This window comes from Salmo trutta, chromosome 32 (genome assembly GCF_901001165.1).
Source record: "Salmo trutta chromosome 32, fSalTru1.1, whole genome shotgun sequence".
Classification (NCBI taxonomy): Eukaryota; Metazoa; Chordata; class Actinopteri; order Salmoniformes; family Salmonidae; genus Salmo; species Salmo trutta.
This window is the reverse complement of record NC_042988.1, coordinates 27464361-27491489: the sequence shown is the minus strand read 5'-3', so window position 1 is coordinate 27491489 and position 27129 is coordinate 27464361. Positions and strand designations below refer to the sequence as shown.

The window sequence follows — 27129 nt, the reverse complement described above, 5'->3', positions numbered from 1 at the left end:
GTATATACTTTTTAACATAATTTAAAAACGATAAACGACAAATAACACTCAAGAGGGAGGACAAAGTAGGTTGTTTGAAATAATGTTTTATTATCAGCAGATAATTCAGCAATAACTGGTGTCTAAACACTTCATCATAGAGAGTAATGGTATGCTTTATTTAATAGTGGTTAAACATCCATTTTTATCTCTGCTCAAAAATTCTATAATGCATTAACAAGAGATGAGAGCAAGTATTTGAGAGCAAGAGATGAGAGCAGACATTGTCTGTCTTTGTGGGGAATAAAAACAAGAACAATTCCCTGTCATCAAACCTGCAACAGGAAACTGTAAGTAATTAAATCTATGCAATGTTGTAAAGAAACGTGTTGTGATTGTATAAGAAAAGGTTGAAATAAATGGTTTTCTTTCCAGTTGAACTCCTAGGGTTCTGTCATATGGAAGTGTCCTGAAGTCATCATTTTGTCTGAAAAAAAAGAAAAGAAAAATATAATTAAGTATAAGTTGTTGTGAAAACCTTGTAATGCTTGTTTTATATTCAAAATGTAACTGTGGCTTAACCAGCAATAAAATGCGAGTAAGTGTGATAATGAGGTTGCAGTGACATACAAAATACAAAAAAACTAAAACATATAGCCTCTGGGTAGACCAATCTGATTTATATTGAGCATGAAGATAATCTGAATACCCTGTGTGTGGGATGACATTCGATGTCTGAAACTCAACAGGTGCTTCAATAGGTCATCAAAGCAGTAAAGACACACTGGGATATAAGAATGCATTCTTATATTTATTGTTTTACGCTAATCGCACAAACATATATTTGCACTTCAAAGCCAGGCAGTGAAAACCTGTGAGGTGGTTATATCCTCCCTCTCACCTTGACCAGAGTGACTGTGATGCTGTAGAGGAGGGAGATGAGGAAGAGGACCAGGAAGATGCAGGCCATGTTCCAGTTCTCCTCTGCAGTATCCGCCAGAATGGGATCAGACCTGTTCTCGTCAAAGAAGACACCCTCCACCCCAAGGAGCTCTACTCAAAAGGAAAAAATGAGATTTTCATTGAGAAAGTGTTGCAGAAACAGGCTAGCTTGGAATCCAAACTGTAATGCTCTATTACAATGGTGAAAGAGGCTAGAAAGAGGCTAGCACCAGGAAAATGTCCTTGTATCAGAATTGAGTGAACTGACAGACAGACACCTGGTTTGGATATGTTCAGGGCCAGAGTCTGGGTTGTGTGGGTCACCCTGCAGGTGTAAACAGCCCCCGGTGTCCAGTCCTGGTGTGCCAGGCTCAGGTGGCTCCTGATGCCAAACTTTCCTCCTGGTGCCCTGTAGGTGGTGCTAGTGTTGTTGTTCCACAGCTCTGTGACGTTGTCCAGTAGCCAGGTGATGTTGATGTCCGAAGGGCTGAAGCCAAGCACCAGGCAGACGAGCTCACTGGGACCCTGGAGCAGGGTTGCTGTTGATGCAGAGGGGGTCACTGAGCCTGGAGAGAGAGAGATAGTGAGAGTCATGGAAGGAGAGACTGGAGTGGATGAGACTGGGGAGAGAGGGGGATGTATGACTGAGAGTCTGGAAGAGAAACTGGGAGGATTCTTTTGAATCATCCAAGACCTCAGAAGAACAATTGAAGACCGCCACAAGTCTGGTTCATCCTTGGGAGCAATTGCCAAACGCCTGAAGGTACCATGTTCAGCTGTACAAACAATAGTACGCAAGTATAAACACCATGGGACCACACAGCCATCATACCGCTCAGGAATGAGATGCGTTCTGTCTCCTAGAGATGAACGTACTTTGGTGCGAAAAGTGCAAATCAATCCCAGAGCAATAGCAAAGGACCTTGTGAAGATGCTGGAGGAAACAGGTACAAAAGTATCTATATCCACAGTAAAACGAGTCCTTAACATAATCTGAAAGGCCGCTCAGCAAGGAAGAAGCCACTGCTCCAAAACCGGCATAAAAAAGCCAGACTACGGTTTGCAACTGCACATGGGGACAAAGATCGTACTTTTTAGAGAAATGTAGTCTGGTCTGGTGAAACATAAATAGAACTTCTTGGCCATAATGACCATCGTAATGTTTGGAGGAAAAAGGAGGAGGCTTGCAAGCAGAAGAACACCATCCCAACCGTGAGGCACGGGGATGGCAGCATCATGTTGTGGGGGTGCTTTGCTGCAGGTGGGACTGTGGCACTTCACAAAATAGATGGCATCATGAGGTAGAAAAATTATGTGGATATATTGAAGCAACATCTCAAGACATCAGTCAGGAAGTTAAAGCTCGGTCGCAAATGGGTCTTCCAAATGGACAATGACCCCAAGCATACTTCCAAAGTTGTGGCAAAATGGCTTAAGGACAACAAAGTCAAGGTATTGGAGTGGCCATCACAAAGCCAATCCTATAGAAAATTTGTGGGCAGAGCTGAAAAAGCATGTGCGAGCAAGGAGGCCTACAAACCTGACTCCGTAACTCCAGCTCTGTCAGGAGGAATGTGCCAAAATTCACCCAACTTATTGTGTGAAGCTTGTGGAAGGCTACCCGGAACGTTTGACCCACCTTAAACAATTTAAAGGCAATCCTACCGAATACTAATTGAGAGTATGTAAACTTCTGACCCACTGGGAATGTGATGAAAGAAATAAAAGCTGAAACAAATCATTCACTCTACTATTATTCTGACATTTCACATTCTTAAAATAAAGTGGTGATCCTAACTGACCTAAGACAGGGAATTTTTACTAGGACTAAATGTCAGTAATTGTGAAAAACTGAACTTAAATGTATTTGGCTAAGGTGTATATAAATGTCCAACTTCAACTGTATTTTGTAGCTACAGTATATCTACTTTTTTGAGATCCTTGTCGACTGTAAATCTGGAATCCGCTCCTTTGCTGCAAGCAACACAGATTATTATTGGTAGTGGTGTTGTGTCATTGACACTAGGGTTTGCATTTGCAATGTTTCTGTCCTGTCTAGACTGTTCGTTCAGTCCCAAAACTTCGGAACCTTTGAGTTGAAAACTTGCTGAGAAGAAAGGCTATATCGGTACGTTATTTTAACAACTCAAATCAAATAGATTCATTTTTACATGTTTACACTTATGAGTTATAATTAATATCTTCTTGTATTGTTTTGCTTGTGAGAACAATTAGCAAATTACAGTACTAGCTAGCATAACAATATAGCTTGGCTAGCTGGGTTAGCCAGCTCGATAAACTTAACCAGCGAGCCAATACGATTTTAGTTAGCAAATCCAACAGGATTGATAATTTGACTAATTTAGCAATATACTGAGTAAATGTTATTCTGAGGTGTTTATAAAAATATTAATATAGGGAATGGTCTGTCAATTCTAAATGCATCTCAAGAGTGGTCTGCTGACCTAGCCTTCATTTCTGTCATGATGACATTATTTTTGACAAAGTGTTTGGGCATTGAATAGCCTATCTTTAGACCTACTGCAGGGCATGAAAGAGAGAGCTCAAAATAGACATGGGATGCACAAAATGGGCATTGTGCACTACAATTAAAATATATTGGGAGACACACTAACCGCATATCTCTGGTATTGTTCTCATCTAAACTCTCCAAGTCTTTAGACAACATCAACCAACCATCAACCAACATTATTTATCAGTACATGTTATTACAATCTAATTCATGCCACTGTTCAAATCAACAGTCCACTCACCAAATACATTCTCTATTGTGTGGGTGATAGGTCTCTCGGAGGACTCGTGTCTGACAGCACATGAGTAATTGGAGTTCTGATCCCACTCGGACCTGGGCACGATGAGTCTACTGTTCATGGAGTAGGTGCTGCTCCCTGCATAAAGGACTGATGGGATACTGGAGTAGCGCGAAAAAGGTAGACGACTGCCGGCCTTCTCCCAATTCACTATTACATCAGAGGGGAAGAACCCAGACACCAAGCAAAGCAGTGTGGCATTATTTGACCCCCATAGATCAGAATCTGATGGTCTCACTATCTTTATAGAGGGTGGCTTGGGATCTGGAGGAACAAAACAAATGAAAAGTTAGTTGATTTTGGGCCTATTCAACAAAATGTAACAGAAATATATTGTTTATTAATATGTCAGAAAAGGCACCAACATAATAGCATTATTGTCAAAATCAGCATTCTGGGTTATGTGTACCAATTGAGTGTTCAATTAGCCTACCTCTGCATTTGGTGATATGCTCCACCTGGGCTTGGCTGGAGCAGCGGTGCTTCACCTCACAAGACACAAGTTTGTGTGCATGCCAATCCCTCGCAGACACATTAAACATGATCTGCTCAGTCTGTGTCCCATTGGAATGGTCCTTTGGGGCCCGTGTGACCCCACCTTGAGAAGCCACAAACCCATCCACCTTCCAGCTGACAGAAAAGTCCCCAAGGCTGGGACCCACCAGCAGGCAGGTGACAGGCACCTGTCCACCTGTCCTGAGCTCCTGAAGAGTGGGTCCCTGTAGGTACACCCCCACTTTCTGAGACGATATTGGAGTCACTGAGAGGAAAGGGAAGAATGCCTATATTACTAAATGATGTTCAGGCTACAGGTCTATATCACTGCTCAAGGATAGAATATGTCATAATACCAAAAACTACCTGCACAAATATTGATGCTCTTTCCGACAGTTTTCTGAAGATCCTCTTTCTGAAGATCTTTGTCTATGACCTCACAGGTGAAGTCCTTCCCCTGGTTCCACTCCTGCTGTGTTACTGTGATATGACTGGTTACTGCCACATGTCCGTCTTCCCTCATCCATCTCTCATTGTCTGCTGCAGACCTCTGTTTAGACCCAGACAGCCACTTGATCTGAGGGTTGAAGCCCCGCCCAGAACACATGAGTTTCTGGGTCCCTGAGCCTGACATCTCCTCATTGGGGACTAGAAGGAGTTCCATGGACGGTTCACCTGGAAACAACACAAACACTTTTCAACTTTAGACCTATGGAGTGCTAAATTAAGACAAAACAACAAACAATGGAACCTTAATTTCATGTTGGTAGGCCTAATTACATAAAAGATTGAAATGGTATCATAAGGTAACGATGAGAGAAGTTCACCCAAAAAAAGTGTTCCTGTGGAGTTAGACGCCCAGCTGTTGGAGTAGCCTTGGTTCACTTTACAGGTGAAAGTGTTGTCTTTCTTCCAGTGTGATGTGGGTATAGAGAACCGTCTGGTGAGTGAATGGTGGTCTTTGGAGGCAGGCAGATCAACATACTGTTTCTCAGGGAAATCAACCCCATTGGCCTGAAAGGTGACATAGAGGTCACTGGAGGAGAGTTGTGTGATGGCACACTCCAGCACAGCACTGTCTCCATCCAGTAAGTCTGGGAGAGACCTCCTGATCAGAACTGTGGGAGTGCTGCTCACTGCAGGTCCTGGAGAACACACACACACAGAGGAGAGGAATCAACAGGAGAAAGGAATATTCATCTGACTTAATGACAATATACTAAACATTTATTTTATAAGGTAGACTTGTTGAAAGACATGGCAGCTTTGCTGCTGCAGTATCTCTGAGTAAATGAGAAAATAGATACATTCTAACCTTTAACATTGCTGGTCCTCTGCGTGGTGTTGAAGCAGCGATGTTCAGCTCTGCATGTTATTGTGTTCAGGGTTTTCCATTGGCTTGAGGGAAGAGTCAGGTTACTGCTGATGCTCTGAGTTGTGCTGCTGGCCTGGTTCACTGGGGTCCTGCTGGTTGGGTCTTTTCCATCCAGAAGCCAGGACACTTTGGCGTCATACGCAGAGTGGACCACACATGTAGCTGTTACCTCAGTCTGTGTCATCACTGTCCTGAATCCGGGGGTCTCCAGGTGGAGGGATGGAGTAGACGAGGGAAAAGCTGAGAGCAAAACAGATGAGTGTGGAGATAAAATCAAATAATAGTTTTTTTTATACTCCAAGGTAATTAGGTTATGATTTATGACTTTTGAAGCAACACTTTAAACAGGTAAGGGGCTTCTGTAAGTTTACAAACTACCTGTGCATAAACTGGTGCTCTTCCTGACAGTTTTCTGAAGATCTTTGTCTATGACCTCACAGATGAAGTCCTTCCCCTCATTCCACTCCTGCTGTGTTACTGTGATATGACTGGTTACTGCCACATGTCCGTCTTCCCTCATCCTTCTCTCATTGTCTGCTGCAGACCTCTGATTAGACCCAGACAGCCACTTGATCTGAGGGTTGAAGCCCCGCCCAGAACACATGAGTTTCTGGGTCCCTGAACCTGACATCTCCTCATTGGGGACTAGAAGGAGTTCCATGGACGGTTCACCTGGAAACAACACAAACACTTTTCAACTTTAGACCTATGGAGTGCTAAATTAAGACATAACAACAAACAATGGAACCTTCATTTCATGTTGGTAGGCCTAATTACATAAAAGATTGAAATGGTATCATAAGGTAACGACGAGAGAAGTTCACCCACCAAAAAGTGTTCCTGTGGAGTTAGACGCCCAGCTGTTGGAGTAGCCTTGGTTCACTTTACAGGTGAAAGTGTTGTCTTTCTTCCAGTGTGATGTGGGTATAGAGAACCGTCTGGTGAGTGAATGGTGGTCTTTGGAGGCAGGCAGATCAACATACTGTTTCTCAGGGAAATCAACCCCATTGGCCTGAAAGGTGACATAGAGGTCACTGGAGGAGAGTTGTGTGATGGCACACTCCAGCACAGCACTGTCTCCATCCAGTAAGTCTGGGAGAGACCTCCTGATCAGAACTGTTGGAGTGCTGCTCACTGCAGGTCCTGGAGAACACACACACACAGAGGAGAGGAATCAACAGGAGAAAGGAATATTCATCTGACTTAATGACAATATACTATACATTTATTTTATGTGGTAGACTTGTTGAAAGACATGGCAGCTTTGCTGCTGCAGTATCTCTGAGAATATGAGAAAATAGATACATTCTAACCTTTAACATTGCTGGTCCTCTGTGTGGTGTTGAAGCAGTGATGTTCAGCTCTGCATGTAATTGTGTTCAGGGTTTTCCATTGGCTTGAGGGAAGAGTCAGGTTACTGCTGATGCTCTGAGTTGTGCTGCTGGCCTGGTTCACTGGGGTCCTGCTCGTTGGGTCTTTTCCATCCAGAAGCCAGGTCACTTTGGCGTCATACGCAGAGTGGACCACACATGTAGCTGTTACCTCAGTCTGTGTCATCACTGTCCTGAATCTGGGGGTCTCCAGGTGGAGGGATGGAGTAGACGAGGGAAAAGCTGAGAGCAAAACAGATGAGTGTGGAGATAAAATCAAATAATAGTTTTTTTTATACTCCAAGGTAATTAGGTTATGATTTATGACTTTTGAAGCAACACTTTAAACAGGTAAGGGGCTTCTGTAAGTTTACAAACTACCTGTGCATAAACTGGTGCTCTTCCTGACAGTTTTCTGAAGATCTTTGTCTATGACCTCACAGATGAAGTCCTTCCCCTCATTCCACTCCTGCTGTGTTACTGTGATATGACTGGTTACTGCCACATGTCCGTCTTCCCTCATCCTTCTCTCATTGTCTGCTGCAGACCTCTGATTAGACCCAGACAGCCACTTGATCTGAGGGTTGAAGCCCCGCCCAGAACACATGAGTTTCTGGGTCCCTGAACCTGACAGCTCCTCATTGGGGACTAGAAGGAGTTCCATGGACGGTTCACCTGGAAACAACACAAACACTTTTCAACTTTAGACCTATGGAGTGCTAAATTAAGACATAACAACAAACAATGGAACCTTCATTTCATGTTGGTAGGCCTAATTACATAAAAGATTGAAATGGTATCATAAGGTAACGACGAGAGAAGTTCACCCACCAAAAAGTGTTCCTGTGGAGTTAGACGCCCAGCTGTTGGAGTAGCCTTGGTTCACTTTACAGGTGAAAGTGTTGTCTTTCTTCCAGTGTGATGTGGGTATAGAGAACCGTCTGGTGAGTGAATGGTGGTCTTTGGAGGCAGGCAGATCAACATACTGTTTCTCAGGGAAATCAACCCCATTGGCCTGAAAGGTGACATAGAGGTCACTGGAGGAGAGTTGTGTGATGGCACACTCCAGCACAGCACTGTCTCCATCCAGTAAGTCTGGGAGAGACCTCCTGATCAGAACTGTGGGAGTGCTGCTCACTGCAGGTCCTGGAGAACACACACACACAGAGGAGAGGAATCAACAGGAGAAAGGAATATTCATCTGACTTAATGACAATATACTAAACATTTATTTTATAAGGTAGACTTGTTGAAAGACATGGCAGCTTTGCTGCTGCAGTATCTCTGAGTAAATGAGAAAATAGATACATTCTAACCTTTAACATTGCTGGTCCTCTGCGTGGTGTTGAAGCAGCGATGTTCAGCTCTGCATGTTATTGTGTTCAGGGTTTTCCATTGGCTTGAGGGAAGAGTCAGGTTACTGCTGATGCTCTGAGTTGTGCTGCTGGCCTGGTTCACTGGGGTCCTGCTGGTTGGGTCTTTTCCATCCAGAAGCCAGGACACTTTGGCGTCATACGCAGAGTGGACCACACATGTAGCTGTTACCTCAGTCTGTGTCATCACTGTCCTGAATCCGGGGGTCTCCAGGTGGAGGGATGGAGTAGACGAGGGAAAAGCTGAGAGCAAAACAGATGAGTGTGGAGATAAAATCAAATAATAGTTTTTTTTATACTCCAAGGTAATTAGGTTATGATTTATGACTTTTGAAGCAACACTTTAAACAGGTAAGGGGCTTCTGTAAGTTTACAAACTACCTGTGCATAAACTGGTGCTCTTCCTGACAGTTTTCTGAAGATCTTTGTCTATGACCTCACAGATGAAGTCCTTCCCCTCATTCCACTCCTGCTGTGTTACTGTGATATGACTGGTTACTGCCACATGTCCGTCTTCCCTCATCCTTCTCTCATTGTCTGCTGCAGACCTCTGATTAGACCCAGACAGCCACTTAATCTGAGGGTTGAAGCCCCGCCCAGAACACATGAGTTTCTGGGTCCCTGAACCTGACAGCTCCTCATTGGGGACTAGAAGGAGTTCCATGGACGGTTCACCTGGAAACAACACAAACACTTTTCAACTTTAGACCTATGGAGTGCTAAATTAAGACATAACAACAAACAACGGAACCTTAATTTCATGTTGGTAGGCCTAATTACATAAAAGATTGAAATGGTATCATAAGGTAACGACGAGAGAAGTTCACCCACCAAAAAGTGTTCCTGTGGAGTTAGACGCCCAGCTGTTGGAGTAGCCTTGGTTCACTTTACAGGTGAAAGTGTTGTCTTTCTTCCAGTGTGATGTGGGTATAGAGAACCGTCTGGTGAGTGAATGGTGGTCTTTGGAGGCAGGCAGATCAACATACTGTTTCTCAGGGAAATCAACCCCATTGGCCTGAAAGGTGACATAGAGGTCACTGGAGGAGAGTTGTGTGATGGCACACTCCAGCACAGCACTGTCTCCATCCAGTAAGTCTGGGAGAGACCTCCTGATCAGAACTGTTGGAGTGCTGCTCACTGCAGGTCCTGGAGAACACACACACAGAGGAGAGGAATCAACAGGAGAAAGGAATATTCATCTGACTTAATGACAATATACTATACATTTATTTTATGTGGTAGACTTGTTGAAAGACATGGCAGCTTTGCTGCTGCAGTATCTCTGAGAATATGAGAAAATAGATACATTCTAACCTTTAACATTGCTGGTCCTCTGTGTGGTGTTGAAGCAGTGATGTTCAGCTCTGCATGTAATTGTGTTCAGGGTTTTCCATTGGCTTGAGGGAAGAGTCAGGTTACTGCTGATGCTCTGAGTTGTGCTGCTGGCCTGGTTCACTGGGGTCCTGCTGGTTGGGTCTTTTCCATCCAGAAGCCAGGACACTTTGGCGTCATACGCAGAGTGGACCACACATGTAGCTGTTACCTCAGTCTGTGTCATCACTGTCCTGAATCTGGGGGTCTCCAGGTGGAGGGATGGAGTAGACGAGGGAAAAGCTGAGAGCAAAACAGATGAGTGTGGAGATAAAATCAAATAATAGTTTTTTTTATACTCCAAGGTAATTAGGTTATGATTTATGACTTTTGAAGCAACACTTTAAACAGGTAAGGGGCTTCTGTAAGTTTACAAACTACCTGTGCATAAACTGGTGCTCTTCCTGACAGTTTTCTGAAGATCTTTGTCTATGACCTCACAGATGAAGTCCTTCCCCTCATTCCACTCCTGCTGTGTTACTGTGATATGACTGGTTACTGCCACATGTCCGTCTTCCCTCATCCTTCTCTCATTGTCTGCTGCAGACCTCTGATTAGACCCAGACAGCCACTTGATCTGAGGGTTGAAGCCCCGCCCAGAACACATGAGTTTCTGGGTCCCTGAACCTGACAGCTCCTCATTGGGGACTAGAAGGAGTTCCATGGACGGTTCACCTGGAAACAACACAAACACTTTTCAACTTTAGACCTAAGGAGTGCTAAATTAAGACAAAACAACAAACAATGGAACCTTAATTTCATGTTGGTAGGCCTAATTACATAAAAGATTGAAATGGTATCATAAGGTAACGACGAGAGAAGTTCACCCACCAAAAAGTGTTCCTGTGGAGTTAGACGCCCAGCTGTTGGAGTAGCCTTGGTTCACTTTACAGGTGAAAGTGTTGTCTTTCTTCCAGTGTGATGTGGGTATAGAGAACCGTCTGGTGAGTGAATGGTGGTCTTTGGAGGCAGGCAGATCAACATAATGTTTCTCAGGGAAATCAACCCCATTGGCCTGAAAGGTGACATAGAGGTCACTGGAGGAGAGTTGTGTGATGGCACACTCCAGCACAGCACTGTCTCCATCCAGTAAGTCTGGGAGAGACCTCCTGATCAGAACTGTGGGAGTGCTGCTCACTGCAGGTCCTGGAGAACACACACACACAGAGGAGAGGAATCAACAGGAGAAAGGAATATTCATCTGACTTAATGACAATATACTAAACATTTATTTTATCTAGTAGACTTGTTGAAAGACATGGCAGCTTTGCTGCTGCAGTATCTCTGAGTAAATGAGAAAATAGATACATTCTAACCTTTAACATTGCTGGTCCTCTGCGTGGTGTTGAAGCAGCGATGTTCAGCTCTGCATGTTATTGTGTTCAGGGTTTTCCATTGGCTTGAGGGAAGAGTCAGGTTACTGCTGATGCTCTGAGTTGTGCTGCTGGCCTGGTTCACTGGGGTCCTGCTGGTTGGGTCTTTTCCATCCAGAAGCCAGGACACTTTGGCGTCATACGCAGAGTGGACCACACATGTAGCTGTTACCTCAGTCTGTGTCATCACTGTCCTGAATCTGGGGGTCTCCAGGTGGAGGGATGGAGTAGATGAGGGAAAAGCTGAGAGCAAAACAGATGAGTGTGGAGATAAAATCAAATAATAGTTTTTTTTATACTCCAAGGTAATTAGGTTATGATTTATGACTTTTGAAGCAACACTTTAAACAGGTAAGAGGCTTCTGTAAGTTTACAAACTACCTGTGCATAAACTGGTGCTCTTCCTGACAATTTTCTGAAGATCTTTGTCTATGACCTCACAGATGAAGTCCTTCCCCTCATTCCACTCCTGCTGTGTTACTGTGATATGACTGGTTACTGCCACATGTCCGTCTTCCCTCATCCTTCTCTCATTGTCTGCTGCAGACCTCTGATTAGACCCAGACAGCCACTTGATCTGAGGGTTGAAGCCCCGCCCAGAACACATGAGTTTCTGGGTCCCTGAACCTGACAGCTCCTCATTGGGGACTAGAAGGAGTTCCATGGACGGTTCACCTGGAAACAACACAAACACTTTTCAACTTTAGACCTATGGAGTGCTAAATTAAGACATAACAACAAACAATGGAACCTTAATTTCATGTTGGTAGGCCTAATTACATAAAAGATTGAAATGGTATCATAAGGTAACGACGAGAGAAGTTCACCCACCAAAAAGTGTTCCTGTGGAGTTAGACGCCCAGCTGTTGGAGTAGCCTTGGTTCACTTTACAGGTGAAAGTGTTGTCTTTCTTCCAGTGTGATGTGGGTATAGAGAACCGTCTGGTGAGTGAATGGTGGTCTTTGGAGGCAGGCAGATCAACATACTGTTTCTCAGGGAAATCAACCCCATTGGCCTGAAAGGTGACATAGAGGTCACTGGAGGAGAGTTGTGTGATGGCACACTCCAGCACAGCACTGTCTCCATCCAGTAAGTCTGGGAGAGACCTCCTGATCAGAACTGTTGGAGTGCTGCTCACTGCAGGTCCTGGAGAACACACACACACAGAGGAGAGGAATCAACAGGAGAAAGGAATATTCATCTGACTTAATGACAATATACTATACATTTATTTTATGTGGTAGACTTGTTGAAAGACATGGCAGCTTTGCTGCTGCAGTATCTCTGAGAATATGAGAAAATAGATACATTCTAACCTTTAACATTGCTGGTCCTCTGCGTTGTGTTGAAGCAGCGATGTTCAGCTCTGCATGTTATTGTGTTCAGGGTTTTCCATTGGCTTGAGGGAAGAGTCAGGTTACTGCTGATGCTCTGAGTTGTGCTGCTGGCCTGGTTCACTGGGGTCCTGCTGGTTGGGTCTTTTCCATCCAGAAGCCAGGACACTTTGGCGTCATACGCAGAGTGGACCACACATGTAGCTGTTACCTCAGTCTGTGTCATCACTGTCCTGAATCTGGGGGTCTCCAGGTGGAGGGATGGAGTAGACGAGGGAAAAGCTGAGAGCAAAACAGACGGAGAAGTCAGATGTAGATTGTTACTATGTCTTTCAATTGTACAATATTCAATACCCATCCTCTGGCCTAATACACAGTTCTGTCACTGAAACCCACCTGAGCAAATGCTAATGGTCCTGGAGACTGTTGTTCCTGGAGGTGGTCCTTGTGCTGCATTGTGGGTGGCCTTGCATGTGACCTCTGACCCTTGAGTCCATTTGCCCTGGTCCAGCTCCAGCTGGCTGTTCAGGCTGAAAGTTTTCTCCTCACCTTCTACACTCTGCAGCTTCCGCTGGACTGGAGAGGTGGTCACAGTCTTGTCATCCAGCAGCCACTCCACACTCAGCTTGTCAGGGTAGAATCCACTCAGAATGCAGAGGAGTCCCACCTTCGATCCTCCCTCCAGTTCCTCCCAGAGAGGATACAGGGTGATATTTGGAGGAATGACCCGCTGCACTAATACAAAGTGGAAGGAGGAGGAAAATTCAGGGCCACTTTTTGACTTTACAATTTTTCCTGATTTGGTGATTAACAAGATGTAAACCAAAGTCAGATTGTAAACTTTTAATCAAATTCTTCATACCTTTTTTTTATGCAGTTTAATGTAACCCAGTCTTTGAAAACCAGGCCTGGGCTGAGTGTAATGACTTTTAACATAGCCTAGATGGCGCTATGGACCTATTAGGGAGCTGGCTGGCTGAGCCCTGAGAACTGGTAATGGTAGTGGCCAGATGTGGAGTTGGAGGGTTGTGAAATGCAGGTGTTAGAGCAGGACATGCCTCAGCGAACAGGGAATGCAGCAGACAGAAGCGTGGGGTAACACCCTGGTCCCAAAAAAGCATCCCAAAAAACAGAAGTGAAACATGTTGCTGAGCAACCGTGTGTATCAGAAGCCAGGTGTGAGGTCTAGTTCTGCTTAAAGAAATCAGTTGCCATTTGCATGTTTCCGAGCTATTTACATTAAGAGTTATTTTCTTTACTTCTGTTATGTAACTTCTTTCCACTTGGTGTTATATTTTCATTGTCTTGACAACCCATCAAGCTATTTCTGAATAGTTTGCATGCCAAGTGTAGCAAGGCCCACTGATTCCAGATGTGTTCATGCAGAACCCAGTATGCAAACAGCATCCAGCAAAAATAAGATGTAGATTACTTACTGTAGATTCATCCACACATCACAACAGCCACACAGTTCTAAAATAACTTTTAAAACACTTCTACTAATGTAACCGCAAATAAGAAATGTGTTTCTTCAATGTTTATAATACATTATAATGCATCATTCTAGCTGCATTTTCTTTCTAATGAATGGAGAAATGCTAAGGGAAGAACAATACACTGCTGTTCACTTCAGAAACACTTTTATTATCTTAATAGTTTAAAAAGGCACAATGAAATATTTACAAATCTAACCTCTACAGTTGAACTATTCAAACAAAGTCAACAATAAAGACAAGCAGAAGAACAGTTACATATATTGTATCCATTCATATATTGCAAGTATGAAAAGTTATATCTTCTTCAAGTACTTCAAACTCAGTTTCTTCATTTCACCTGAAATAAGAAGCAAACATTTGTTCACTTAAATTACTTACAATAATTGTGACATCTATTTAGATGCAATTATTATTTGTATTAGCTGACACTTCAAATAAATGACTTGTGTAATTAACTATACTTATATATAATATAACTATTAGGCCTATATAATAATATAGTTATAATGTAAGTTATATAATATATTTAGCTTATTCTCTCTCACTAGTATGCCTCTTGCAGAGAATTGCAACACACAAAATAGGCCTATGTGTATATTCTTATCTTGCTAGAATCTGTTCATGTTGCTACTGAAAGTTCTACCATGTATACATGGATTGTTTGTTTGAATGTGGATCCATACAGACAATGGAACTTTCAAAACCAAAATGTCTTCCTTTCACATTACTCTTCCCACACTATGGTCATGGCTAGAAGGGATACAGCTTTTGTCAAGTTAACTTTATTTTTGCATTTTAGCTAACCCTAACCTCTTTCCTAACCTTAACCTAATTATCCTAACCTGCTACGTTAATTCTCCTAACCTGTTGCAGCAGGTAGCCTAGTGATTAGAGCATTGGGTCAGTAACTGAAAGGTTGCTGGTTCGAGTCCCTGAGCTGACAAGGTACAACTCTGTTGTTCTGCCCCTGAGCAAGGCAGTTAACCCACATCTCCCTCAGCTCTGAAGATGTGTTGATTATGGCAGCCCCCTGCACCTCTCTGATTCAGAGGGGTTGGGTTAAATGTGCAAGACAACTGACTAGGTATCCCCCTTTCCCCTAACCTGCTACAAAAAGTCAAATCTGACAAAAACTTATCCCATTTAGTAAAAACCCCAGATTCCCAACAAGGTATTACCTTGATGGCAGTTGCTCCAACGCCATACAGCAGAGTTATGAGGAAGAGTATGATGAAGGTGAAGGCTGTTTTTCCCATGCTGTCCCTGTCGGTTTCCATGGTGTTGCTGCATGGACAGTCAGTCGACACGAGACACTCTGCATGTGGATATAAGAACAGTGTCAGTAGGCAGTCAAAACGGTCCCTCTACTCTGGTGCCCAGTCTGAAACCCAATCACAAACCCCAACTTCTGGACACTTCTTGATGGCTCCTAAGAAATCTGAAAGTATTTGTTATAGATCTTAGTTCCACCATAGCTCCAGCCATATTGTTAACAAGGGGGAGTTTTCACCGTATTGCATGTAGCCTACTCTTACGTGTCATTGCAGATCTAAAGGGGCTATCAATACGTGTCAAACTGTTGGAATGGGTATACTTTCAACTGTTTTATGGGAAACCATGCATAGTACAGCTGTCTCCGGTATCAGTCATAGATAATACTGTCTCCGGTATCAGTCATAGATAATACTGTCTCCGGTATCAGTCATAGATAATACTGTCTCCGGTATCAATCATAGATAATACTGTCTCCGGTATCAGTCATAAATAATACTGTCTCCGGTATCAATCATAGATAATACTGTCTCCGGTATCAATCATAGAAAATACTGTCTCCGGTATTAGTCATATATAATACTGTCTCCGGTATCAGTCATAGATAATACTGTCTCCGGTATCAGTCATAGATAATACTATCTCCGGTATCAGTCATAGATAATACTGTCTCCGGTATCAGTCATAGATAATACTGTGATATTTGGTAGGACTTGAGAAAAAAATCTAAAGCATGCTTTGTCTATTGGACTTGAGCATGTTTTTTTCTGCCTCACCCCCTATGACCTTTCATCAATTACTGAGTTATTACTTAACGAATACAACACATTAAAAATCTAAAACATGAGGTTATCAAACCAGCAGTGAAGGTGACCCTGACTTGCTTTGGCCAAACGGCACACTTGCCGATCAATGGGGACTTCCAACTTCTACTTGGCTTGGCTTGCTTCTTGTGAACGAACCCTAGTCATATCTCATCCATTTTCAAACCCATGGTGGTAGACTTTGAATCAATAGAACAGACATATAGCATTTCTATAGGTGAAACCCAGTAGAGGGAACAGAAGCACACAAAGCCAAACAGCAAGAAGACAGGAACATCTGATTAAGTTCAATGCACTACATCTGATTACACCAAAGACATGAGGAGAATATCTGAAACAGCAGATAACTGGGTGGCTAATGCTAGAGCTACACTTCCATAGTTCATTCCTGTCATCAGGGGAACATTTTATCAATGTGAGTGTATATCACTTCTCTATTGTGTACAAGACTATAGCTCAGTGTGCAAAATAAGCTTTATACTAATACATTATTCAGTGTCCACCATTACTGTATTACAGATATATTGCATGATAATTGTGACCTGATTGCAAATGTAAAGCATCAATACTTTGCTTGACTTGTATTGTCACTTTATCATTAGTCCTAGTAGTGTGAGTTGACATTTTCCCCAAACAGAGATACTGAAGCTTTGCACAGAAGTGGGGAGACGGGACAGACATGAGTAGGAACTGCATGACATACAGTACATAAACAGGATTAATGATTTAAAGTTTTTATTTGGATTTTGATTCTGCACTTAAAAGACACACAACATGTTATGTCACTGACACAAACAGCAGAGGTAACACGCAGCAACACACATCAACAAAACACAACACCTCTACTGGGCCTTGCAGCTCTGAGGCACATTCAAGCTGAGGTTAACTAGGTTGGGTTGGTTTGAGGTTCTGTCAATGGTTCTCATAAGAATTTTTGTGGACTTGATCATGCTTTCGTGGTAAACTACACAGCTATACACCACTTCTTCGTTCTTCCACAAGTCATTGCTAAATGTGAGCTGACTGTAGACAGAGTAGGTCCTTCCTGATTGAATCTGGCTAGTGGTGTTGAATTGGTACAATGCTGAACTGCTCGTTCTCTCCACCAGCTCATCATCAATAAGCCAAGCCACTAAAACTTCCTTGGGGTAGAAGTCTTTGACGTAGCAAGTCAGGGTCACCGTATTATCACTAGTTTGTTCTGCTGGAGCCAGCAGAAAGACAGATGGACGCTGTGGATCTCCTCCTGGAAGCATGAGAGAACAATCAGGGCTTCTCTCCATGCAAGTACTTGGCAAACAATTTACATTTTGCTAAATGCTGCCTATATTAAGCCAACCAAACAATGTCTTCCCTCACAGGAGTTTCGTCTTGAGAGACCAAAGGGACCCATCATATACAAGCATTTTGTCATTTTGCAGTCAGTCATCATCTGATTTAATCAGATCAAATTGCTATCAGCTCCATTGGGTTCCTTGCAACTCTGACAATTAAAGTCATTTTTCACTAGTCTACACAATCTCCTATCATAATTTTTAATTCCCAGAATATGGCCAATTGCACATCTGTTTGATAGGTTTTGAAACATCGTAAATATGAAATCCCAATGAAGTAAAAAGAAAAGTGAGAGGGAAACCAAAGCAGTTTGTCTTACCGGTCTCCCTCTTGTAGGGTTTCTTTACCAAGGTCCCCAGGTTTTCCAAGTGATCTACAGCGCAGTAAAATACTGTCCCATTGCTCCAGTCCTCATAAGTGATGTCAAGTATGGCAATTCTGTCAGTGACACCCTTCCGGCTGGTTAAGGTCTTTCCATTGTCATTTTCCCATTTGACACTCATGAAGCCAGAAACTAGTTCTTTGACATCGCACACAAGCTCAGCTTTTTTGTTCATAAGCATATCCTCAAGAGACGGCGGGATGATGTTAATGACCACTGAATGTACATGGACTGGACCTGCTGAGAAAGGATGTAAGGAATGTTCACCAAGCTGTTTGTGACAACAGCAATTCAAATGTAAACAGTTTGTATGTTTTGGATCAATGTAGGCTATTCTGTTTTCCCTCCAGCTGGCTGGTCACAATCAATCCTTTTTCATGCATGAGCTATTTTGATGCAATTTAAGATAAACCTTTAAGTGCTCATTAGAAAAATGTGCTAACTTTTCAGTCTGGCCTGGAGCTCTGTCACAAAATAACCTGCTTCTTGAAGCTCCTTTAATAAGATACCAAGAGAAGATAATCTGACGTATTTTACTCACCATCTGATGAAGTGTAGCCCACAGTTCTCCTCACATTTCCAGCTTTGTTCTCAAACACGCAAGTGAATGATACTTCTTCACTCTTCCACTCACTCTCATTGACCCTGAGATAGCTGGTTGTGCTGTACAGAGTTTTCTCACTCTTCTTCTCACTCTCACAAGAACTCTTGAAATCAGATACAACTTCTTTTTCTATTCCCTTTTCCATCCTCATCCATTTGATTGTGTGTGTACGGGGTGAAAAGTCATTGGCAAAGCAGGCGAAGGAAGCCGTCTTATTTTCTGCCATCTCCTCTTTAGAGGGGGTCATTACGTAAAGAGACGGGTGCTGCAGATATTCCACTAAAAAACAAACATACACACATATATATATATATATGCAGAAGCAGAGAGAAAACAACATACATTTGCAGAAGCTGCCATAGGCTACAAATGCGCAGTAAAGATGAATAGAACAGCTAAACAGCTTATGGGAAATTTCACGGTAACAGAGTGATAGTGAGACTCCAATTTTTCACTTCTAAAATGTTTTTCAAACAAAAATCAGAGATTGCAAAGTTAAACAAACCATGCAACTCTATCCACAAGGAGTCATTTTTACAATTTCCACAGAAAATTTTACAAAAACACATTTACTTGGAGAACAGTGTAACAGAATGACGGTTTGTGCTGTCATTCTGTTACCAAACTTTGAATTGGTACTATTCAAGTAAATATCCTTTCATTTTTAATAAGTGTATATCAAAGTATATAAAGTCTTAGACTGTGGACATAGAATAATTATGCTGGCAGACGAAAGCAAAAAGCTCAACACTGTTTGTAGCATGCCTTCTTGGGGAGATGGCTTAAATAATCAGCAACTAAAGGGGCAAGCTACAGCCACTCCATCCAACCCTCATCCTAGTGCCATAGCACATTCACCACAACTAGACTGACACCTATTCATGTTTATACAATTGTCCTAAAGGGTTTATTCTACAGTGGGTGACAGTGACACAAATGTTAATTGTTACAGTGAACAGCAATTAGCGATGACTACGTTTTAATGCATTTATTGTTTAATTTGCCCTAAGGTGTCAGGGAATTTAGGTGTTATACTTACTGCATGAGCGTTGATAGCAATTGTAATATGTAGGCATCAAAATGATTGTAGCCTAGGCCGTATAGTCCATAATTGCAGCAGTGGAATTTTCCAGCAAAAATATGTGCAAATTGTATGTCTTATTCAGATTTCATAAGCTTATTGTCTTCAATATTTAGATTTCTAAAAATGTATCTTTCATCAAAACTAAACATAAAATAACCCGCAAATTATGATTATAACAGAGGCTATGTTTTTTACGAAATTAGTAGATTAATAGGCTACATTGATATAAATACATTAAACTCAACAATATATTATTATTATTATTAGTGACATATGTTATTAAATGGATAAACAAATACATCTTACCTTGTTTCTTCACTGGTACAGTCTTTGAACCAGCTGAATGTTCCACGGCGCATTCAAAGATTTTACTGTCCCAGTCTGCTCTCTTTACACGGAGTTGACTGACTCCCGTGTAGCTTCCACCGGTTTGGACCACAGGGTACTGAACGAAATCAGTCAGGGAATTCCCGCCTTGTTCATTCCATTTGAAGGTGAGGGAGGCAGGCGTGAAGCCAGTGGCAATGCAACCCAGAGTCATCATATCTCCGGTCCCGGAGCCACATTGCGCAAGAGGGAACAAAGTCGGAGCAGTTGATGAGGCTGTAAGATAAATAATGTGTTACAAATACTCCATAAAGCCCAACAGTTTTATAGAATACACCATGAAAAAAAAAATACATAAATCAACCAACACTGACCAAATAAAACAGTTCTAACAGTTCTAAGGACCTATTCTATTTTACATCGTCAGGTTATTTAACATTCATTTAGTAGGCTAGGTTTAATACATGATGATTTATTACCAGACTTAGGGTAAGATATTGTTCACTCCAAATACATGCACATAGGTTACACCGAGTTGAATGTGTTATCAAAAACGTAAAATACAATATCCACTGATAAAAGACAGGTAGTTAGGACTGTAGGCTATATACTTTTTTGATTGATTAAACATAAATATTTTCATTTATTAAATATTTGTCCTTATATTTAATTAAGCAATCATTTTCCACTATGAACTATGCCTTGCATCAGCCAAAATGAGATTCTTACCTAATGAAACGGTTACTATTGTACCCTGACCCCAGTAGTCAAAAGCAGCGTAGCACTGTGTTCAATTACCTTAACAAGTGGTATAAAAATCATTCTCCCCAGGTTCTATACCCTCTTATTCCCATTCTTAACCAAAGAGCGCAAAAGGAACACAAGTATTTTGTACCCTTTCTGATATTTACGTTTACTGTAATGTTAGGTTATAATGTTTAACTTTAAGTTTGTTTGGCACACTTTACTTCAAATAGGCTTCATTATAGACATGTATCTTAATTCCATTGCAGATTAAAAGTAACAAACCTTTAATTTAATAACCTAAAACAGAAAAATATAAACGGCTTCAAAATGTATTTGTAAGATTACGACATTTTCATTTGAAAGTCTCACCTGATGAAACTGTAACCATTGTCCCTTTCCCCCAGTAGTCAAAACCGTAGTCACAGTGCAAATAACCAATACATGCTATGCACAAAAACCTGTGCCAATGTATTTCGATATTTAATATTGTCCATATCATACTTTTTAAAGGTTTGTTTTAAAATCACATCAAGGAATTTCCGTTGTTTTTGTCCAGATTATGAATATGCCTTTGTTATAGAGTAGGCCTACCGTTACTGTTTTTGATCCTCAATTCAATTTAGCAAATTGACAAAATGAAGCCTAGAATCAAGTTGTAAAAAAACGACATGTATTTGACTTTTCGAATGATCACTGACACATTTGATGAAATGATAATACTTTTTCTTACCTGATGAAACGGTAACCATTGTGCCTTTCCCCCAGTAGTCAAAAGCATTGTCACAGTGCAATCTTTCAATACGTGCAACGCACAAAAACTACCACAAGTGAAGACCAAAAATAAATATTTCCAGCCTTTAGGAGAGAGGGACTTTTAACTCAAAGTCCAACCTCAATAATAATGCAAAAATAAACAGAATATGTTTTTGTTTTACCTGTGGACACAGTCACCATGGTCCCTTTCCCCCAGTAGTCAAAGTAGTTGTCACAGTGAATGGTCTGACCAATACTTCGTACAAAATCAGTCAAAATAACCTTAATAGTCACTAGCTATGTGTCAATAATGAAATAACTTTTTTAGGTCTGAATGTTAAGGCTACTTACCAGAAGTTATCGTGACTTGGGTCCCTTTCCCCCAGTAGTCGAAATAGTCATCACAGTGATAATTATTTATCTGCCCCTAAACTAAAAACCCAATTCATTTCAAACATATTGCTTCATTAACTTTATTTTGTGGCATCTTGATGGTTGGCTCCTTCCCTGGGGAGATGCACTTCCCATCAAAACGGAAGTGTTGCATGAAGTTAACTTTGGCTGAAAGTGTGAGCACATTTTTCTTCCTGTCCTTTTTGAGAGTGAGCCCCTGCTTTCTCTATCCGTTGTGAATGTTGATATATGGGAAGCATCTTGAGCATCATCCTGATAGTTATTATTCCTGATAGGGATATTTCATTCCAGATACTGTGGGTGTGATACCTTGGTGACACACAGGATTGACAATCATAGGTCAAAATCTCTGCTCCTTGTTTCCATACAGTTGCTGGTAGTTGGTCGTGAGTGGTGGCCATCAGTCCCGAATTTGAAATGTATAATCTAGGTCAACGCTTAACACAGACATTTGGCCAAAAACATTCATGGCCGACCATCACTTAATTGGTCTTCTCTATAGAAACAATTAGAAGACCACAATCATTCCAGTGCCCAAGAAAACCAAGCTGACATGCCTAAATGACTCACCCCGTTGCACTCACCCCTGTCATCATAAAGTCCTTTGAAAGGCTGGCACACATCAAGGCCAGCATGCCAGACACACTAGACCCACTCCAATTTGCTTAACACTCTAACAGATCCACTCAAGATGCCATCTCCATTGCAATCCATACTGCTCTATCACACCTGGACAAGAGGAACATTAACTATAGTTCCGCATTCAATACCATTGTTCCCTCCAAGCACGGGCCCTAGGTCTAGACTCCATCCTTTGCAACTGGATACTGGACTTCCTGACAGGCAGACCACAGTCTACAACAACTGAGGATTGGCAACAACTCCTCCACTACACTGACTCTCAAAAATACCTCCACTACACTGACTCTTAACACGGGGCCAGGCACGACACCAACTCCATCACCATGTTTTCAGATGGCACCACAGTTGTAGGCCTGATCAACAACAGTGATGAGACAAGGGAAGAGGTAAGAGACCTAGCAGTGCAGTGCCAGGACAACAACCTATCCTTCAATATCAGCAAAAAGAAAGAGGTGATTGTCAACTTCAGGAAGCAGGGAGAAGGATATGCCCAATGCACATCGATGGGACTGCTGTGGAGAGAGTCAGTGACTTCAAGTTCCTCTGCGTCCAAATCACAGAGAACCTGACATGGACACACAACAGCATCACTCTGGTCAAGGAGGAGCAACAATGCCTCTACTTCCAAAGGCAGATGCAAAAATCTGGCATGTCCCCCTGGATACTCTCCAACTTCTACTGCTGCACCATTGAGAGCGTCTTGACCGGCTGCATCACAACCTGGTATGGAAACTGCTCCACTCTCGACCACAAGGACCTTCAACAGGTGGTGAAGACGTCCCTGTCCATCACTGGTGCTGTGCTCCCACCCGTAAAATACATTAACTTGAAGCGGTGCCTGAAGAAGGCACGTAACATCATCAAGGACCCCACATACCCAGTCACAGACTGTTCACGCCTTTACTGTTTGGCAGACGGTATCGGAGCATCGAGTCTCGGGGCTCAGAGACAACCTTTACCGACATGCTATCAGACTGCTGAACACCTGAACCAGGACGACCACCTCTACACCAACAGTTTATTTGCATGGACTTTTCACACCTTAGCAGACATGCACTCGCTCACACATCCACTCACATGCCCACACAGTCTGTTTTTTCTGCTACCACACGGCAAGTGTACCAGAGTCCCAAGTCCGGGATCAAAAGGTACCCGAACAGCTCTACCACCAAGCTATGAGACTGCTGAACAGTTCATTAAACAGCTACCCGGACTTTCTGCTTTTCACCACCTACCTACATGTAGATAATACTTCAATCAATCACCTAACCAAACCTACATGTACATATTACCCTTAATCAATCACCCCAACTATCTTGTACCCCAGTACACTGACTCGGTACTAGTACTCGTTGGATATAGCTTGTATATAGCCTGTTATTGTTATTTTATTGTGATATTATATTGTGTTACTATTTTCTTTTGATCTATTTATTTGTTTTAACTGCTTTGTTGGGAAAGGGCTTGTAAGTAAGCATTTCACGGTAAAGTCTACAGTTGTTGTATTCAGCACATGTGACAAATATAATTTGATTTGATTTGATATGCACAAACCCACAAACCATGACTACGGCTTTTGGACTTATATAATTATTGCAAAAACTTACTGCATAATTCAACACTTTTCTCTCCGTACTCACCCTCCCCAGCACATGTAAATATCCTACTGTAAATTGTTTGTGCCTTTCATGAATTTATATTTCTGCTAATTGTTCCATATTTATATTCCATTGAGCTTTTATTTTTTTGCATACTTACTCCTATTCTTATTGCTGTCACATTGTTGATAGGTGAACCTGCAAGTAAGCATTTCATTATACTGTGTACTATTTGTATCCTGTGCATATGACAAATAAACTAGGGTCTATTTTTCAGAATTTCCACCTGACTGAAGTGCCCAAAGTAAACTGGCTGTTACTCAGGCCCAGAAGCCAGGATATGCATATAATTGGTAGCATTGGATAGAAAACACCTTGAAGTTTGTAAAAATGTTTAACTAATGTATGAGATATAACACAATTGATATGGTAGGAGAAAGTCTAAAGAAAAACCAACCAGAATTGTTTTATTTAGGTCCCAGGCTCTTATAATGGAAAGCTATGGGTCCTATGCATTTCCAGCTCCCAGATTGCAATTCATATGGCTTCCACTAGATGTCAACAGTCTTTGTTCAAGGTTTCAGGCTTGTTTCTTCCAAAACAAGGAAGAATTTGGAGTTTTGGTACAAAGAGTCACAGTGAAAAATCAGTCTGTGGGCGCGCACTTGCTAATTTAACTTTTCTATTGAACATACTTCTTTCCGTATGAAATATTATAGTTTATTTACATTTTAGGGTACCTGAGGATTAAATAGAAACATAGTTTGACTTGTTTGAACAAACTTTAGCGGTAGCTTTTTGGATTCCTTTGTCTGCATGTTGAACAAGTGGATAACTGGCGCCAACTAAACAGACTTTTTGGGATATAAAGAAGGATTTTATCTAACAAAACAACCATTCATGTTGTATCTGGGACCCTTGGGATTGCAAACAGAGGAAGATTTTCAAAAAGTAAGTGATTATTTAATCGCTATTTTTGATTTAATGAAGCCTGTTCTGGTTGAAAAATATGTTGATGTGGGGCGCCATCCTCAAACAATCACATGGTATACTTTCGCTGTAAAGCCAATTGTAAATCGGACAATGCAGTTAGATTAACAATCATTTAAGCTTTTAACCAATATGAGATACTTGTATGTTCATAAATGTTTAATGTTACTATAATTTATTTGAATTGTGCGCCCTCCAATTTCACCGGATGTTGTCGACAGGTGTCCGCGGGATACCTAGCCTTAAGAAGTTAAATCAGGGTTTGGCAACTCTGGTCCTGGAGAGTGCAGTGTGTACATACTTTTCTTCCAGCAAAGCTCTACCCAAAACCCGGATGACGCTGGGCTAATTGTGCGCCGCCCTTTGGCACTCCAAATTACGTCCGGTTGTGATACAGCCTGGAATCAAACCAGGGTCTGTAAGTGACGCCTCAAGCACTGAGATGCATTGCCTTAGACTGCTGCGCCATTCGGGAGCCCAAATTGAGGTGTGTTAGTGCAGGACTGGTACAAAATGTAGTATTTAGCTGACAGCATAGAATGAGCTTGCATAGAATTGTGCAGTGACATTCACCCCTCAGAGGTAATATAAGTCCAATAGCAGGTAGGCGTAATGTCATCTCTGAATGACATCAGATCAAGCTTTCCGAATTAGCCGTTATTATCACTGAAGTAGTAATTCCCCCCTGCGCTTAAAGGCTGCAGAAGCTACCATTTATCCCAGGGAAGCATTGTAGTACTCCAGTCCAGTACTCCAGTCCAGTCCAGTACTAATACCAGTCCAGTCCCGATTTTGATGCTTGTGACTAGATTCAAGACTCGACCAGTGATGACTCAGACTTGGACTCGGACTTGATCAATAATAATTATGATAATTTATTACATTTGAAATGCACTTTTCATCATACAGTAATAATCTCAAAGTGCATAAAATAGAAATAGAAATTGAAAAATTGTAAAAAAAATAGATAGTAATATCTAACCATATAATGAAAGCAACAATTAAAGTCGAGGAGGAATGGTAGGCTAGCTGATAGACATGAGTCTTAAGGCCTGCTTTAAAAGCTCCAACAGTCTGAACAACCCTGAAATTATCTGGAAGGGAGTTCCATGGGCATGGTGTGAGAGAGGAAAAGGCACGGTCCACCATTGTGATGAGCTTGGTCCTGGGGGCATGAAGGAGTTTGGGGTGGCTTGAACATAGGGTGCATGGAGGTTCATGGGGGAGAGTAGGTCTGACAGGTAGGCAGGTCCATGATGCCAGTTAGGGGTTTGTTGATGAGGAGGAGAATTTTATAATCAATTCTTTGAGGAACAGGTAACCAATGGAGATAATGGTGCCGGAGGGGATTGCTGCTGTTTTACGGGCTCTTAACCAATTGTGCTGTTATGTGTTTTTTCGCGTTATTTGTAAATTATTTTGTACATAATGTTTCTGCCACCATCTCTTATAACCAAAAATAACTTCTGGATATCAAAACAGCGATTACTCACATTGTGTTGGACAAATATTTTTTTCTTAACGAGTCTGACGCAAAGGATTTACTTCAGACACCAAATACCTATCATTCACATGAAGAAGAGACAGAGATATAGGGTACGTAGGTTGTGGTGCCTAATAAACTGAATAAGCTCCGATCAAGACTATCCTACTAACTGGACATTAAAAACTGTAATATCTTATGTTTCACCGAGTCATGGCAGAACGACGACATGGATAACATACAGCTGGCTGGATTTTCCATGCATCGGCAAGATAGAACAGCTGTCTGTCATCTCTGAATGGGTGGCAGTCTGTGTCTATTTGTCAATAACAGCTGGTGCACGAAATCTAATATTAAGGAAGTCTCAAGGTTTTACTCGCCTGAGGTAGAGTATCTCATGATAAGCTGTAGACCACACTATCTACCAAGAGAGTTCTCATGTATATTATTCGTTGCCGTCTATTTACCATCACAAACCAATGCTGGCACTAAGACCGCACTCAATGAGCTGTATAAGGCCATAAGCAAACAAAAAAATGCTCATCCAGAGACGGCACTCCTATTGGCCGGGGACTTTAATGCAGGCAAACTTAAATCTGTTTTACCTCATTTCTACCAGCATGTTACATGCCCAACCAGATGACTCAGATGCTAAGCTACAGGACTGTTTTGTTAGCACAGACTGGAATATGTTCCGGGATTCTGGGGCAGCAGGGTAGCCTAGTGGTTGCAAGA

The 27129-nt window shown here is 41.9% G+C and overlaps 1 protein-coding gene across 6 annotated transcripts in view; it reads right to left on the bottom strand.

Moving 5' to 3' along the window:
- Positions 1-66: 66 nt before the first annotated feature.
- The window catches only part of LOC115171600 (uncharacterized), a 332786-nt gene continuing 305723 nt past the window's right edge, over positions 67-27129 (bottom strand). The window contains exons 5-30 of one of the 6 annotated variants that reach the window (XM_029728577.1): positions 21450-21498; positions 19747-20043; positions 12840-13178; positions 12426-12725; positions 11941-12255; positions 11491-11784; positions 11053-11352; positions 10568-10882; positions 10118-10411; positions 9680-9979; positions 9197-9511; positions 8747-9040; positions 8309-8608; positions 7824-8138; positions 7374-7667; positions 6936-7235; positions 6451-6765; positions 6001-6294; positions 5563-5862; positions 5075-5392; positions 4614-4922; positions 4186-4512; positions 3696-4016; positions 1200-1487; positions 881-1032; positions 67-466 (exon numbers count right to left, since the gene is read on the bottom strand). In XM_029728577.1, the coding sequence (XP_029584437.1) occupies positions 458-466; positions 881-1032; positions 1200-1487; positions 3696-4016; positions 4186-4512; positions 4614-4922; positions 5075-5392; positions 5563-5862; positions 6001-6294; positions 6451-6765; positions 6936-7235; positions 7374-7667; positions 7824-8138; positions 8309-8608; positions 8747-9040; positions 9197-9511; positions 9680-9979; positions 10118-10411; positions 10568-10882; positions 11053-11352; positions 11491-11784; positions 11941-12255; positions 12426-12725; positions 12840-13178; positions 19747-20043; positions 21450-21498 (7254 nt within the window). In that variant the 3' untranslated portion in view covers positions 67-457. Of the gene's footprint in view, positions 467-880; positions 1033-1199; positions 1488-3695; positions 4017-4185; positions 4513-4613; positions 4923-5074; positions 5393-5562; positions 5863-6000; positions 6295-6450; positions 6766-6935; positions 7236-7373; positions 7668-7823; positions 8139-8308; positions 8609-8746; positions 9041-9196; positions 9512-9679; positions 9980-10117; positions 10412-10567; positions 10883-11052; positions 11353-11490; positions 11785-11940; positions 12256-12425; positions 12726-12839; positions 13179-19746; positions 20044-20496; positions 20821-20883; positions 21204-21244; positions 21393-21449; positions 21499-21618; positions 21723-27129 lie in introns of those variants that run through there. The other 5 variants (XM_029728580.1, XM_029728579.1, XM_029728578.1 and 2 more) reach the window with 5 other exon arrangements.